This window comes from Felis catus, chromosome E2 (assembly GCF_018350175.1).
Source record: "Felis catus isolate Fca126 chromosome E2, F.catus_Fca126_mat1.0, whole genome shotgun sequence".
In the NCBI taxonomy this organism is placed as follows: domain Eukaryota; kingdom Metazoa; phylum Chordata; class Mammalia; order Carnivora; family Felidae; genus Felis; species Felis catus.
Genome location: NC_058382.1, coordinates 3,460,085 through 3,475,128, shown reverse-complemented (window position 1 = coordinate 3,475,128; position 15,044 = coordinate 3,460,085). Strand labels below are relative to the sequence as shown.

Genomic DNA, 15,044 nt, shown 5'->3' with positions numbered 1-15,044 from the left:
CTCCATGGCAAAGCCAGCTTATCTGTTCATGTCCAGAACAGTCGATTTCATGGGATGGAGGCTAGGGGAGGACCACCTAGCATTTTCCATTCCCATGGGGGAAAAAGTCATCACCACACCCCAGGAGGAATGCGAAAGTGGACTTGCCTGAATGTGAAATTGGTGTTAGATGCTGGTAAGTATAAATAAACCAGAGATGTGGGAGATTACCATGAAGGGGTGTGTGTCTTCCATGTATCTTTTGCATTGCTCCTGCCTTGTCTCTGTCTCCCGGACCACTACCCTTCTTCGTTAAAAAAGAGACTTGACTAAATTTCCAGTTGACTCTGAAGTCAAGGCTTATGAGGCATTTAATGTCATATCTCAGTGATTTACCCTGACAGGTTACCAAAGTAAGAGATTATTCAGCTATGAAAGGATTCGACAACAATGGGTGGATAAAAGACCTTTGTACCCTCCACCTGAGAAGAGATCATACATGTCTAGTTGTCTGAAGAGTATTAGCATCATGTCAAGTGAAGCCATGATTTTGTCATTGTCATGTTTGGAAAGGAGGTACGGTTAAAAGGTGTGCATTTGGAAACCAACGTGATGGGAAGCAGACTGGTGGCTCTGCACTAGGTCAATTTAGCTAAGCCTGAATGAAATTTCCTTGAATTTTCTTCCCTCTGTGGTTCTGGGTCAGGGATGACAACAGAAATTGACACAAGACATAGAAGGTGGAAGTGACCCTCAGGTGGTGAGTGTGGGAAGTGCAGTGTCTGTCATGGTGCAGCTCACAGATGTTTTATGGGATCTGCTGGCTCACCCATGGGTGTGAGCCCACCTTCACGCCCACTGGCACCTGCACCAGCACTACTGAAGGTCTATAGTGAAGAGCACCATGCATGTCATTGAGGTGGGAGGTGGTGATAGACAGATTGACACTGATTTTCTTGAGGGTTCCAGTGTGCTCATGATCTGCCACACTCCACATGCAGCTTTTCCTGTCAACACCCATCCTGGCTGAACTTCAGTAGCATTAGAGTGATACCAGATGCATCTGCAACCACAACTACATACGTTCTAATTGTTGCCATAAAGCCCTGTGTCCCACATCTCTCTCGGTAGTCCTCGTGTTCTGATGGAATCCTAACTGGAAAAGGCTTAGATCTACTGTATGATCACATGGATGACTACAAAACTGGGGGCAATAATCCAAGCTACCACCATTTTTGTGAGGACTAAATGCAGACCTGCTTCATGTAATCTACCTGTCTAGAATGAAATGAAAACTCCTAAAAGGTTGATTATAAATTATTTGAGGTTTTTTGCAAAGATAGCATCATGGAGGTATAATAGAAGATTAAAAAATTTTTTTTGATGTTTATTCACTTTTGAGAGAGAGAGAGACAGAGTATGAGTGGAGGAGGGGCAGAGAGAGAGGGAGACACAGAATCCAAAACAGGCTCCAGGCTCCGAGCTGTCAGCACAGAGCCCGACATGGGGCTTGAACCCACGAGTCGTGAGATCATGACCTGAGCTGAAGTTGGATGCCCAACCAACTGAGCCACCCAGGCACCTCATGGAGAAGATTTTAAATCACCCCTACATATTTGTCTAGGAGAAAAGATGACCTAGCTAGTCAAGGAGGTTCAGTCAGCGAGAACACTCAAGAACAAAGGTGTAACTTAACCTAATGTAAGTATCTTGTTTACGTTCAAAATCAACACCCATGGATAGATCAGTGTTGACATTGTGTTGGGAAGAGACAGAAGCAGAGTGTGAAGGGGAAATAATGATTATGCTACTGCCTGTCTAGAAAGTTCCTTTGGGGACCATTTACATACCTCATGATTGTAGCTCTTCAGGAACTCATTGCTCCCCCTTTGTATCTTTGTATATATATCTTTGTATATGAAGAAGGGAATGCAGAATTAAGAAGCAAGGGCCATGAGTTCATGGTATCTCAAAGCAGGGCTTTGCCTAGAAATTATTTATTTCTTGTTCTTTATCTTGTGATTTTCTTACCCCTTGAATTGCATAGAAATATATAGAAATATTTAAATGTTGATATGGGATTTGGGAATAGGAAATAGGAATCAGATTAGACTGAGTGTAGTTTGAAGTTCAGATGATTAACGTCTTTGTGATGTCGGGCAATTCTGCAAGTCTCCTTTCCACCAAGGGGGGAAGAGAAAGAGGATATGGATTGTATTTTCTCCCTGTTGGGAGTGGGGTCACTCAAACTTCCTTGGGGTCTGTGTCACTTGCCAGAGAAGTCTGTTCCTCATAAGAGCAGCACTGCTGAGGCCAGGGGGTCTCTGGGATGTAGGCGCGTGTCTGTGGTTCTTCCCATCCTACTCTATCTTGGTGACTGGGAGAGAAGGGTCAGGGTACAAATGAAGTCTACAGGAGTGAAGCAAAATAAGTTTACCCCCTTGTGTTTTCTGTCAGGAGGATGTTTGCCAACATCTCATCTCATCTGAGGAATGTGGGGAAATGTTTATCTTTAAACAGGAACGTGCATGCCTTTCTTCTACATACTGTTTAAATCCATTACAAGTACTAACTCACTTAAAATACTCTTCTCCTGGGGTGCCTGGGCGGCTCAGTTGGTTGAGCATCTGACTTCGGTTCAGGTCATGATTTCATGGTTCGGTTCGTGAGTTCGAGCCCTACCTGGGCTCACTGCTGTCAATGCAGAGCCCTCTTCGGATCCTCTGTCCCTCTATCTCATGGCTCATGCTCTCTCTCTCTGTCTCTCAAAAGTAAATAATAAAAGGGGCACCTGGGTGGTACAGTCGGTTAAGTGTCTGACTCTTGATCTCAGCTTAGGTCATGATCTCACAGTTCATGAGTTCCAGCCCTGCATCAGGCTCTGTGCTGATGGCATGGAGCCTGCTTGGGATTCTGTCTCTCTTTCTCTCTGCTCCTCCCCTGCAAAGTAAATAAATAAACTTTAAATAAATACATAAATAAAATACTCTTGTCCTATGAGGCAGGTGCTATTGTTATCACCATCTTACAAATAAGGAAACTGAGACACAGACGTTAGGTAACTCAACTGACTTTGCAGTCTAGAAGGGTTCAAATGGATGAATGGCCCTCTGTGTACTGTGACCTGGAAGGCAGCTCTCGGGTTGATTCTTATATCTGAAGGTTCATGGCTTACCTCCTCTTACTAAAAGACTCCTGATAGATGTATATCAAGAGGCTCAGAGAAGTAACCAAATGCTGGAAGACCAACCCTTTTGATCCCTTGACCCTCCTCCTTTTTAAAACCAGAGGTCATTTTCCTGTCCTTGGGTCTAGACCTAACCCATATGATAGCCACTAGCCACTTGTGGCTATTGAACACCAGAAATGTACATTATCTAAACTGAAATGTGCTACGAGTGTGAAGTGCAGACCAGATTTCAGAGCCTTAGAACAAAATGTTGAATGTAAAATATCCCAATTATTATATCCCAGTAGCCAATTACATTGACTACATGTTGAAATAATATTTTGGATATATTGGAAAATTAATATTGTAAATATTGTAAAAATTAATTTCACCTCATTCTTTTTCCTTGTTTTATTTAAAAAAGCTTTTTTAATGTTTTACTTATATTTAAGAGAGAGAGAGACAGACAGAATGTGAGCAGGCAAAGGGCAGAGAGAGATGGAAACAGAATCGAAGCAGGCTCCAGGCTCTGAGTTGTCAACACAGAGCCTGATGTGGGGCTCGAACCCACAAACGTTGAGATCATGACCTGAGGTGAAGTCGGACGCTTAACTGACTGAGCCACCCAGGTGTCCCGGTTCTTTTATCTTTTTTAATGTGTCTATTAGAAAATTTAAAATTATACACATGGCTTATGTTGCATGTGTATTATATTATTTATTGTATTAAAATATTTTAATGTATTCTATTTAGTATATCATATATTGGTCTGGAGACTCTTCAGGCTTGAGCAGATAGATGAGAAAGTGAGATGTAGATATATATTCGTTCGAAAACAAAAACTTTGAACTCCAAAATTTTGAAATCATAATTACATATCTACAAAAATTAACATTGTCAGTGTAAAACTGATGAACTTGGCTATTGATGTACCTCTTGTATTTAACGTGCCACTTGTATTTAACATGAAATGTGGGTAGGTTTTAAAATACCTGGTGTGACAGAAAGGGGCGGCCATTCACAGCTGAAGGCTCTAAGCAGATCTTCTCAAGATTGGCTGCAATTACAATCATCTGGGGATCTTTCAAGAAGCCCGAAGTTTGGGCAGCCCCGATCCGATTCATAAATCAGAATCTCTGGGAACTTGATACTTTGAAATGATACCCAGGGAGGTGGGTTATGCATGCGGTTGAGATCGAGGAACTCTGGTCTAGGAGAAAATGACACTCACCCTGAGGAAATGGCCACCTCTCAGTAACTGTGGTGGATGCAGCAAGTTCTCTGCAATGGGATTGGGTCCCAAGGTCCAATCACAGAGCTCGGGGCAGAAGGAGAAACTCTTTTAATAGGAGGCCTTCTGTACCCACAGCACTCACCGTGGGAGAGGAGTTCCTGGTGTTGGAAAGGTGAGTAACACCCCTGCCTCCTTACTTTATTCCACTGTTACATCTCTACAATAAAAATTCCTCCTCCCTTTCTTTGAATGTTTGGATGTCACCCCTCTGAAGGGTTATTGAGATTTCAAGTGAAACTCCTCTTTGTGCAAAAGTTTCTCTCTCCTGGGTTGAGTTTCTACAAGTAGCATTCTACAGCCATATCCCCGAGAATATCATGCATGTTTTTATTCATTACACTCTAGATGCTTATCTTACTATTCTCCTGAAATTGATTTTCTTAAGACCTTGTCTGCTAAACGCAAAGGATTTTTTTTTTTTTGGTCCCTTTCTGACAAGTCCCCGAAATGTCGCTGAATCATTTTTCTATTAAATAGGTCCTCCTACAAATAAAATGCATGCTAATTAGAGACTGAGAGTTCAAGAGGCTCAACAAGAATCCCCCATTGCGTTGCAATGTAAATGCAACCACTGAATGTTTAGGTATATATATCCTATTTCCATATAAGATTCTCTTCGCTGTTGTAATTTTAAACCAAATCGCAAGTTTAACTTTTCTCTTTTCCACTGTAATTACACAGTGAGTATTGTATAATAGTCACCAGCCTTGAAAACCCATCAGGTGTTGACACACTTTGCTTAATCTATCTGTTGGCTTAACAGAATACTTTCTTCTGTATTTAACCAGTTGACTTTATTCTTCTGTCTGGTCCTCATTTTTTCTGTGTAATTACTGGCAACTTTAGAGTGGCATATACTTGAGTCAACTAGCAGAGGAACTGAGATCACAGGTTCTGGGATAAGACTGCTTTGAGTAGAATATTGGTTTCAACACTTCACAGCTGGGTGAGAACTGGCCATCACTCAACCTCTGTAAATTTCCATTCTCCACGTTTTAAAGGATCATTTTACACAATGACCCCGCCCAACTCTTTCAAAGGGACTAAATTATATGTTGAACACCTGACCTGACTAGCATATAAATGGCACTTGGTGGGGCACATTGCCATCATCTCTTTAAAAAAAAAAAAAAGACACATGAAATCTGCTGGTAACTATAACCTGAAGTCAAATTTGAGGAGATCGTAGGGCCAAGAAGGACTCTACAAACTAAGGTGGGAGGAGGGGGGAGGGAATCAAGGTGTTGAGGATCTTGAGTGAGCGGTGGCTCTCTGCCTTCAGAGGGAGGAAGGTAGATGGGGAGGCAGGATCACAGCTGCCTATTAATATGAGAAGAAACACTAGAAACAATGTCCTTTTTCTTATTTTTCTTAAGCTGGCATAAAACTTTAGGCACTCATAAATACCTTAAAATGTTATGTAGCTTTTCCCTTCCATTTAGGTCTTTGGTCTGTTCTGAGTTAGTTTTTGTACATAATGTGTGACTATTTGTGGGAATCTTCCAAACAGGCAAATCCTTGGGGACAGGGAGCAGACTGGTGGTCACCAGAGGGCTGCAGGGAGGGGCGTTTGGGGAGTGGGGTTTCCTTTTAGGGAGATGAAGATGTCTGGAACTAATCTGAGGTGGTGGTTGCACACTTGAATATATCAAATGCCACTGAACTGTTCCCTGAAAATGGTCCATGGTTAATTTTATGTTACATCAATTTTACCTTAAGAAAAATGAAATATATATATGCATGCTTACATGAGGGAAAAAAAACGTTGGTCAACAGGATTTGTTTGAAACCCAATACGAACAGAACTACTAGGCGTGTGTTGGAGCAGGTTTGGTGCATGTGGAAGCTGGGACGAGTCTCCTGGTTTTGCGGTTTGGGGATGCTTCAGATGACCTTATCCCTCACACCACAGTCTGGAGCAAATACAGCTGCCACAGGCTAACTCCCAGAGGGCCCAGCTTCCCTCTTTCAGGTCGACTGCGGCTTCCTGACCACATGTACCTTCTCCACATGCCTGGCAGGGTCGGGGGACAAAGGTCAAAGGATACTCAGCTGTTTCTGCCACCTTTATATCAAGACAAACATAACATTCTCAGAAGCCCAACCAAAAATGCTTAAGCTAACTTCGTGGGCCAGCAATGTCCCATGACCACCCTTGGCCGAAACGTGGTTTTATGTATGGAGTTGGTGACAAATTAAGAAGCAGGTAGAGTGGGCGTGCACCTCAGGAACACAGTGGAGGGGCTGTTCTTGACCCTAACCCTAGACCCAGCCCCTTCCTCACTGGGAAGGGAATGTGGAAATCCAAGCAGCTGGAAGTGGAAGGTGCCCCTATCCTGGGTGTTTGTTGGGTCCTCATTTTCTCTTCATTTCCCTCCCTTACTGCCCAGAAACCACTGATTTCTCTCAAAAGATGTAATTCAGTTCTCCACAACTACACCCAAGTCAAACAACCGTCCCATCAGGGTGATTGACACCTGGGCTTCAGAGCTATTTATAATATCTAGTTCAGAGTCCATGTGGTCATGTGACCTTGAATGGTCTATCTTACCTCTCTGGTGCCTCAGTATCAGTATCTGAAATAGGGAGAATATAACACTTGGTGATATCATAAGGATTAAATGAGCTAAGTCTAAAGGGCAGATGGCAGTGCCAGCCACCTTGCAGGGACTACCAACGTGTGACCTGACCCCTCCACCCTCAGGATGAATTCAGAATCCTAAGCCAGGCACTGACAAAGATGGTCTTCTTGACTGAATTGGAGTCAGCATCCTAGGTGCTCTTTTCCTTTGGACCTCGTCCTTGGGCTCTCTCCTTGGTCCACTTAGTCCAACTTGAGCCAGAATCCTGCTGGGTCAGCTTAGCAAAAATTCCCCCACCCTTGCTATCTGACCAAATTCCTCCTCAACCAGGTGACATCTGCTCACCCTGGTCTGCCCTCAGCAGGAATCTTGGTGAATGGATCTAACAAGAATGCCCGTAGCCTTGATGTTTCCTCTCGGTGACTGTCCATCCACCGACCCCCACCTCCTTGGATCCACCCACTTGTCCTTGCTGTGTTTGGAGCTGAGCTCCATCTCTGTCCTCTGCCTCCAAACCCCGGCTGTAGCTGCCTGTCTCCAGTAAAGCCTTCCTTACCATCTTCATGCATCATGAATGCATTTCCCTTACCAGCTCTTTGGTACAGCTCTCTATCCTACCCATGCAACAAGACAAAGTGCTTCTGAGTATAGGACAGATGGTGTGGCATCCCTGCTGGACTGTACCTGGAATCAAATTATAAAAATCCCAATTTACCATGCCACTGCCTTCATGATCAGAGATCTGACCCTAGGGTATGAGTTTCATCCTGTGCTCATCTGCTATAGCAAGTGTGTATCTGTATTATTTGCCTCCAACCTGCTGAGCTCCACTCAGCCCTGAGCTTTCATACTCCTTGTTCACTCTGCTTAGAATTTATCCCCCACAGGGGCGCCTGGGTGGCACAGTCGGTTAAGCGTCCGACTTCAGCCAGGTCACGATCTCGAGGTCCGTGAGTTCAAGCCCCGCGTCGGGCTCTGGGCTGATGGCTCAGAGCCTGGAGCCTGCCTCGGATTCTGTGTCTCGCTCTCTCTCTGCCCCTCCCCCGTTCATGCTCTGTCTCTCTCTGTCCCAAAAATAAATAAACGTTGAAAAAAACATTAAAAAAAAAAGAATTTATCCCTCACAAAATTCCCACATCTGGCAGCTCCTTGTCCGCATCTTAGCGGTTGACCTATTCCTCTGAGAAAATGTCCATGCTCACGTCTTGCAAAATTCCCTTCATTCTATTTCTCTATATCACCCTATCTTCATATTTTGATGTCACCCCTTTCTGTTTATCTGTGAAATGTCTGCTTCTCCCATACCATGTATGTGTACCCAAAATTGAACATAAACCCCAAGTGGGCAGGTTTCTTACCCACCTTTATAGTGGTCCCTTCAGTTCTAAAATTGTTCCCAGCACCCAGCGGGAGCTTCTACTTGAATAAACAAAGGCCCAAAGCCAGTTAATATGGTGGGTGACGGCATACTTGTTTTACAACTGGAAATTCGGGCGTCAGGGACTTTGACTACAGAATGGTCTCGACTTTGAAAGAAAGCATCTTAACAGAGGCTCACCAGGCAGTTGAGTGGTACCCCTTCTCAATATACTATTGCTTAAAAAGAGTGATCTCCTGACTTCAAGAGACATGTATTTGAAATTCTATTCATTGAACAGTTTGCGTGTTTGAGCCAAGGGTCCTAGAGAGCTAAAGTCGGTAGTTCTCATTAGCTCATTTGTCCACCAAATTTAATAAAACAGGTGATCTGCTAAGTCCAGAGGACCCATCAGCATGGACTTCCTACCTACCCTCAGGGATTTGCACACTCTCAAAAGGGTCTCAGGTTCTAAAAACGTGAACCACTGTATCCAGCCAAAAACTAAGGGAGTTTCGTGTGAATTTGGCCTTTTGGGGAGTTTGTTCTTTTTTTTGTTTTTTAAAATTTTTTTTAACATTTACTTATTTTTGAGACAGAGAGAGACAGAACATGAATGGGGGAGGGTCAGAGAGAGAGGGAGACACAGAATCTGAAACAGGCCCCGGGCTCTGAGCTGTCAGCACAGAGCCCAACGTGGGGCTTGAACTCATAGACTGTGAGATCATAACCCGAGCTGAAGTCGGACGCTCAACCGACTGAGCCACCCAGGCGCTCCAGGGAGTTTGTTCTTAAAGCAGCAGTTGGGCAGTGAGAATTGCCCAGTCCCAACACAGAGGCAACTGGTGTTTGAGAGAGGAGTGCCAATTTGCTCTCTTTGATTTCCACCCTTGATTCTTCTTTAATGCCCAAAGCTCGGATCTCTCACGTAGGACAAGATGGTACCTGCTGCGCAGCTGGGTTTCAACCTGCAGCCCCTTCTGGAACAGCTCAGGCAGAATGAGCTGAACGAGTTCAAGTCTCTGTTGAGGCCCCTTTCCCTGCAAGATGAGTTACAGCACATCCCTCCGACAGAGGTAGAGGAAGCCGATGGAAGCAGCTGGCAGAAATTCTCACCAACCGCTGCCCCAGCCATTGGGTAGAGATGGTGACCATCCAAGTCTTTGACAAGATGAACCGAACAGATCTGTCTGAGAAAGCAAAGGATGAGCTCAGGGGTAAGTAGAAATGAGTCCACACTGTGTCATAGGAGGAAAGAGTAGTAGCCTCTAAGGTTTCAGATGCACAAGAGTAACACTGAGCTTTGGAGAGGCTACCTGCCCTGAACCCAAATGCTAGACCTTCATTAAGTCTGGTGGTATCTTTCAGCTCTTTTCCAAGTCTTTTCCAGCTCTTTCCACTCTGCCCAAGTATTGTATACCTCCCCTGGCCTCCTCCCTCTGCATCCGCTCTGTCCAAAGCTGTTCCTTAGAGAATATATTCATGATCCCATTCTTCCATACCTCCTCCAAGATGTTAAATTATTGTACACACTCTGTTTCACTTTCAGTTCCCACTTATGGTGTTTGCTTCCATACACTCTGATGCACACTCAATATGCAAACCCCTACCTTCCCCTTGACTAGCAGCACTAACAACATGTGGGGCTGGGAACCTCCTTTGAGGTATCTGGCAACACCCCTGGGGCCCCAGTGCTGGCATCCCAACACCTCTGCCCGTTAGATGCCAGCAGCATACTCCCCTCATGTGTGACAACCAAAAAGGTCTCTAGACACTGGCAAATGTCCCCTGAGTGGAGAACTGTGTTTTAGGTTGGTGGCTGTCAACTTTCACTGTTAGGGGCAATGTCCCCAGGAGCTTTAAATACGCTGATGTCCAGAACCTACCACCGGAGATCATTATTTAGCTAAGTGATCTGTGTCTCCCCCACCCAGGTGTCAGGTTCTTAACCGCTTCCCAGGTGACACCTGTGTGCACCCAAGGTTTTATAATATCATCCAGGGCTCTGACACCTAACAGAGCGGCCACATGTGGTTAGTACACACTTGAGGTGTGGCTGGTTCAATTCAGGTGTGCTGCAAGGATAAAATACACACGGGCTTTTAACTGCACAGTTTTACGTACTATCTCATGAACAACTCTTATACCGACTACACATCTAAGTGTTAGTATTTTACATAGAGCTACATTAAAAAAGTATGAAAATCAGCTGTACCTCTTCACAGCTTTCATCATGTGGTTCCTAGAAAGATACGAAATCACATACTTTTGTGACAGGTGTTACATTTGTCTTGGAGACCACTGTGCTCTAGAGGACATTTTCTCTCTTGCTCTTCAGCAAGGGTATTCAAAATCGTTTTCCTATCCTACGATTTTATTTTTCTTAAAAAAAAAAAAGGCCAGGGGTGCCTGGGTGGCTCAGTCGGTTGAGCGTCCGACTTCGGCTCAGGTCACGATCTCGCGGTCTGTGAGTTCGAGCCCCGCGTCGGGCTCTGGGCTGATGGCTCGGAGCCTGGCGCTTGCTTCCGATTCTGTGTCTCCCTCTCTCTCTTCCCCTCCCCCGTTCATGCTCTGTCTCTCTCTGTCTCAAAAATAAATAAATGTTAAAAAAATAATTTAAAAAAAGGCCAGTTTTATTCCATCCAGGGATCCATTTTTAGCTTTAATGTTCCCTATCTTCAAATAGATAGGCGAGGGTTTTCATCCCTAGCTGGCCTCTGAAGATGACAAATTTAGAAATAACTGGAAGAAACTCAGAGTTGGATACCTATAAGGGTTTGGCTCTGAAAAGTGCAGTTTCTCCCTCCTTTCCTAGAAGTAGCTTTGAAGTCTTTTCTGGGAAATAAGCCTCCATCATTAAGTAAGTTACCTCATTTACAGTCTTGTGTGTGTGTGTGTGTGTGTGTGTGTGTGTGTGTGTGTGAGAGAGAGAGAGAGAGAGAGAGAGAGAGAGAGAGAGAGAGATTTTGGAATTCAGGAGCTTGTCTTAAATAGACAAAATGTGGTGCTGAGCACTAAGGATGCAAAGAAAGCCAAGCCCTCATTTCTGCTGCCATCCAGGTGGGTGAAGAGTTAAGACGTAGGGAAAGGAGCTCAAAAAAGCAGTATTTACAGTAGAAATGAGTAAATACACACAGATGCTGGAAAGAGTGAGCTTTCCCTTGGAATCTGGACTGTCTGGATTTTAGATGGACCTACAGCAAGGGTTGGCCAACCTTGGCTCACAAACCAAATCTGGCCCGCCATGTGCTTTTGTGCATCTTACATGCTAGGAACAAATTGTATGGGGCGGGGGGGAGGAATCAAAGACTATTTTCCAGCCTATGAAAACCCTGTGAAATTCAAACATCAGTATTCATAAACCAAGTGTGCTTTGCACACGGCGTACTCATTTGCTCATACGTTATCTGTGACGGCATTTGCCTCACAAGGGCAGAGGTAGAGAGAGGTGGCCTGAAAAGCAGGAAATATTTACTGTCTGGTCCTTTGCAGTAGCCAAAAAAAAAAAAATCTGCTAACCCTGGCCAAAAGGATTTTTGAGTTTGTGATTTTCAACATTCTCTTCTCTTGACATCATCAATCACCAGTACCTTTAACAACATGACCTGGGCTCAAGCCAACAGTAAACCAGAGGCTGGTTTGAAAAGCAAAGATACGACTATTGATACTCCAGCCAGTTGCCTCCTGGGTCTTTCTGCAAGACCCTCCTAGACTCCCCTCTTCATTTATCCAGTGTTGAGTTTGAAGTATTTCCTCTCCCTTCGTGACTCCCCCCTGTTCCTATAGCCCCTCCCAGGACAGTGAAGCTTTAACCACCTTATTAGAAACCCGGGAATTAACGCATGGAAGGTTTCTGATGCCCTCAGGAAGAAGTAATGGTGTATACGTGCCCATTTCTCTCACTGTGTGAACTTGACTGGTGACACCTAGGACAAACCACCATGATGACTGCTCTGTGACCTGCAGTCTTCTTGAGCCCAGCCCCGCCCCCATGTCCACTGTCTTTCCTTTTGTTTAACCACACCCTTAAGTACACCCTCAGTGCATAATGTCCTTGATCTGCCCTGGAGATAGGACTGTGGAACACATCTATTCTCCTTCTCCTCGCCACATGTACTCCCAGCCTCTAGAGCTATAAAAGCAGGGTTCCAAAGATCTTCTTGTCTTGTGGATGCTCTTGACATGCTTTTTAATAAGCCATTTCTTGTCAACTGGACTTGTCAGCCTTTTTCTTCCGTCTTAGGGCTCCTTCTGCCTTTGGAGGTTATTCTGCATACACCTCCCTGACACAGAACACACATTGTGTGTTCTGAACTGCGTAGGAACCCACTTGCCACAGAGGCACGTAAGCATGACATCATGGCTTGGCACACTTTGATTTTATCTCCAGTATCACGTTAGCATCCTGTTCATGTAATCCGGGCTTAACTATTGAAACCCAGTTGTCAAACATGACCCTTCTTAAAGTCCCACTCTCTTCCCTGGGCAGAAGTTGCAATGCTACATAGTGACAAGCCTACAAATGCCCCCCTTTTTTCTCAGGGATCACCAGGACTCCGGAACCAAAATGTGCCAACCTGGAAGAGACACAACAGTGTTCAGGAGAAGAAGAGCCAGGTTGGTCATAGAACGCTCAACGTTGGAGCAAGCTGAGTGACCTCTCCTCTCCCTCCCTCACCCACCCTTACTGGACTCGCCATCTCTCTCCAACCTCATTTCCCTCCACTATTTATAATCCCGAAATGTCTCTCAGAAAATACCTTCTTCCCTTCCTTAAGAACAAGGCGGGGTGGGGCACCTGGGTGGCGCAGTCGGTTAAGCGTCCGACTTCAGCCAGGTCACGATCTCGCGGTCCGTGAGTTCGAGCCCCGCGTCGGGCTCTGGGCTGATGGCTCAGAGCCTGGAGCCTGTTTCCGATTCTGTGTCTCCCTCTCTCTCTGACCCTCCCCCGTTCATGCTCTGTCTCTCTCTGTCCCAAAAATAAATAAAAAACGTTCAAAAAAAATAGAAAAAAAAAAGAACAAAGCAGGGAGATGAACATTGGAAAGAATTGGAATTTCTTTAGTTCACAGAAAAGCAGTGTATTGTATAGAGTTTCTCCATCATTTTTTTTCAATTTCAGATGCTCAGACTTTAGTAATATCGAACTCCCAGATGAGAAAATTAAGACCTGCCGGAGGTAGGTGTCTTGCCTCAATCAGTGCTGTGGTCAGTTTAACATCAGTCAATTTCTTAAGTTGGCCTGATGGTATTTTTTTAAATGGCCTTAGTGAAGTACAACTTAGGTATCATAAATGTTATGTATCCTAAATTTTAATGTACTACTAATGATTTTGTGTAAATGTAGACTTTCGCAACCATGGCCGCTCTCCAATTTTACAACATTTACATCACCCCATAAAGTCCCCTCATGTCCACATGTAGTCACTCTCTGGTCTCTGTCGCCCAGTTCCAAGCAACTGTTACTTTCTGTGTCTCTAGCATTGCCTCTTCTGGACATATGTGGTCTTTGTGTCTCTTTGTCACTTAGCATAATCTTTTTGAGGTTCGTCCATATTGTTGGATATATCGTGAACTCATCCATATTTATTACAGAATAATATTCCATTGTATGGATGAGTCACACTCACATTGCCCATTCATGGATGGATGGATGCTTGAATTTTTTCCACTTTTTAAAAATATATTAAAAAAAATTTTTAATGTTTATTTCTGAGAGAGACAGAGTGTGAGCAGAGGAGGGGCAGAGAGAGAGGGAGACAAAATCCAAAGCAGACTCCAGGCTCTGAGCTGTCAGCACTCATGTCCGAACTCATGGGCCCCGAGATCATGACTTGAACTGAAGTCGATCGATCAACCGACTGAGCCACCCAGGCGCCCCGAATTTTTTCTACTTGACTACCTTGCATGATGCTGCCAAGAACCTTCATGTGCTGGTCTTGATGTACACAGATTTTACTCTTAGCTCGGGCAGATACTTAGGAATTCTCTGGCATTCCACACAGGCATAACACTACTGGTTTACCCAGATACTTGAGCAGCTATAATGGGTTGGGCTGTATGGTGAAGGTCTATCCCCTGATATCCTGGTGTGTGTTCTAGTCCGGTGGGGAGAGATAAGTAGTTTCGATGGATCACACTGAGTTTTGAATGAGCAAATAGAACAAACATTGCTTGTTCTGGGTGTCTCATCCGGGAGTTTGATGTTACTAAAGAGGGCTGTCACTTGGTTTAATTTTTTTTAATACAAATTATTGTCAAATTGGTTTCCATACAACACCCAGTGTTCATCCCAACAAGTGCCCTCCTCAATGCCCGGCACCCACCTTCCCCTCTCCCCCACCCCCCACCAACCCTCAGTCCGTTCTCCGTGTCCAAGAGTCTCTTATGGTTTAGAATGTCATTTGCTCTAGTCATCTCTTTAAGCCCAGCTGTCATACCTCCCAGCACATGACATGAACAAAGAACTTAGAATCTGAACTCCTCGCAACCTCGTATCTCTGAAAAACAAAAAACAAAAAAAAAAGCAGTTCATCTGTTTTTACATCAAGCTCCATTTAATTTGTATTTTGCAGCACTTGCACAAATGCAGGGAGAAGATGTCACAGACCCAGAAGAAGCAAAGGAAGATTCGAAAGGAGAGGAGCCAGGTCTGTATCCTGT

General features: G+C 44.4%; 1 protein-coding gene across 1 annotated transcript in view; it reads left to right on the top strand.

Annotated features, from left to right (window-relative positions):
- Positions 1 to 4,505: 4,505 nt before the first annotated feature.
- The window catches only part of NLRP2 (NLR family pyrin domain containing 2), a 37,070-nt gene continuing 26,531 nt past the window's right edge, over positions 4,506 to 15,044 (top strand). The window contains 6 exon segments of the mRNA XM_045046350.1: positions 4,506 to 4,554; positions 9,314 to 9,473; positions 9,476 to 9,598; positions 12,924 to 12,998; positions 13,504 to 13,560; positions 14,957 to 15,031. Of these exon segments, the coding sequence (XP_044902285.1) occupies positions 9,320 to 9,473; positions 9,476 to 9,598; positions 12,924 to 12,998; positions 13,504 to 13,560; positions 14,957 to 15,031 (484 nt within the window). The 5' untranslated portion in view covers positions 4,506 to 4,554; positions 9,314 to 9,319.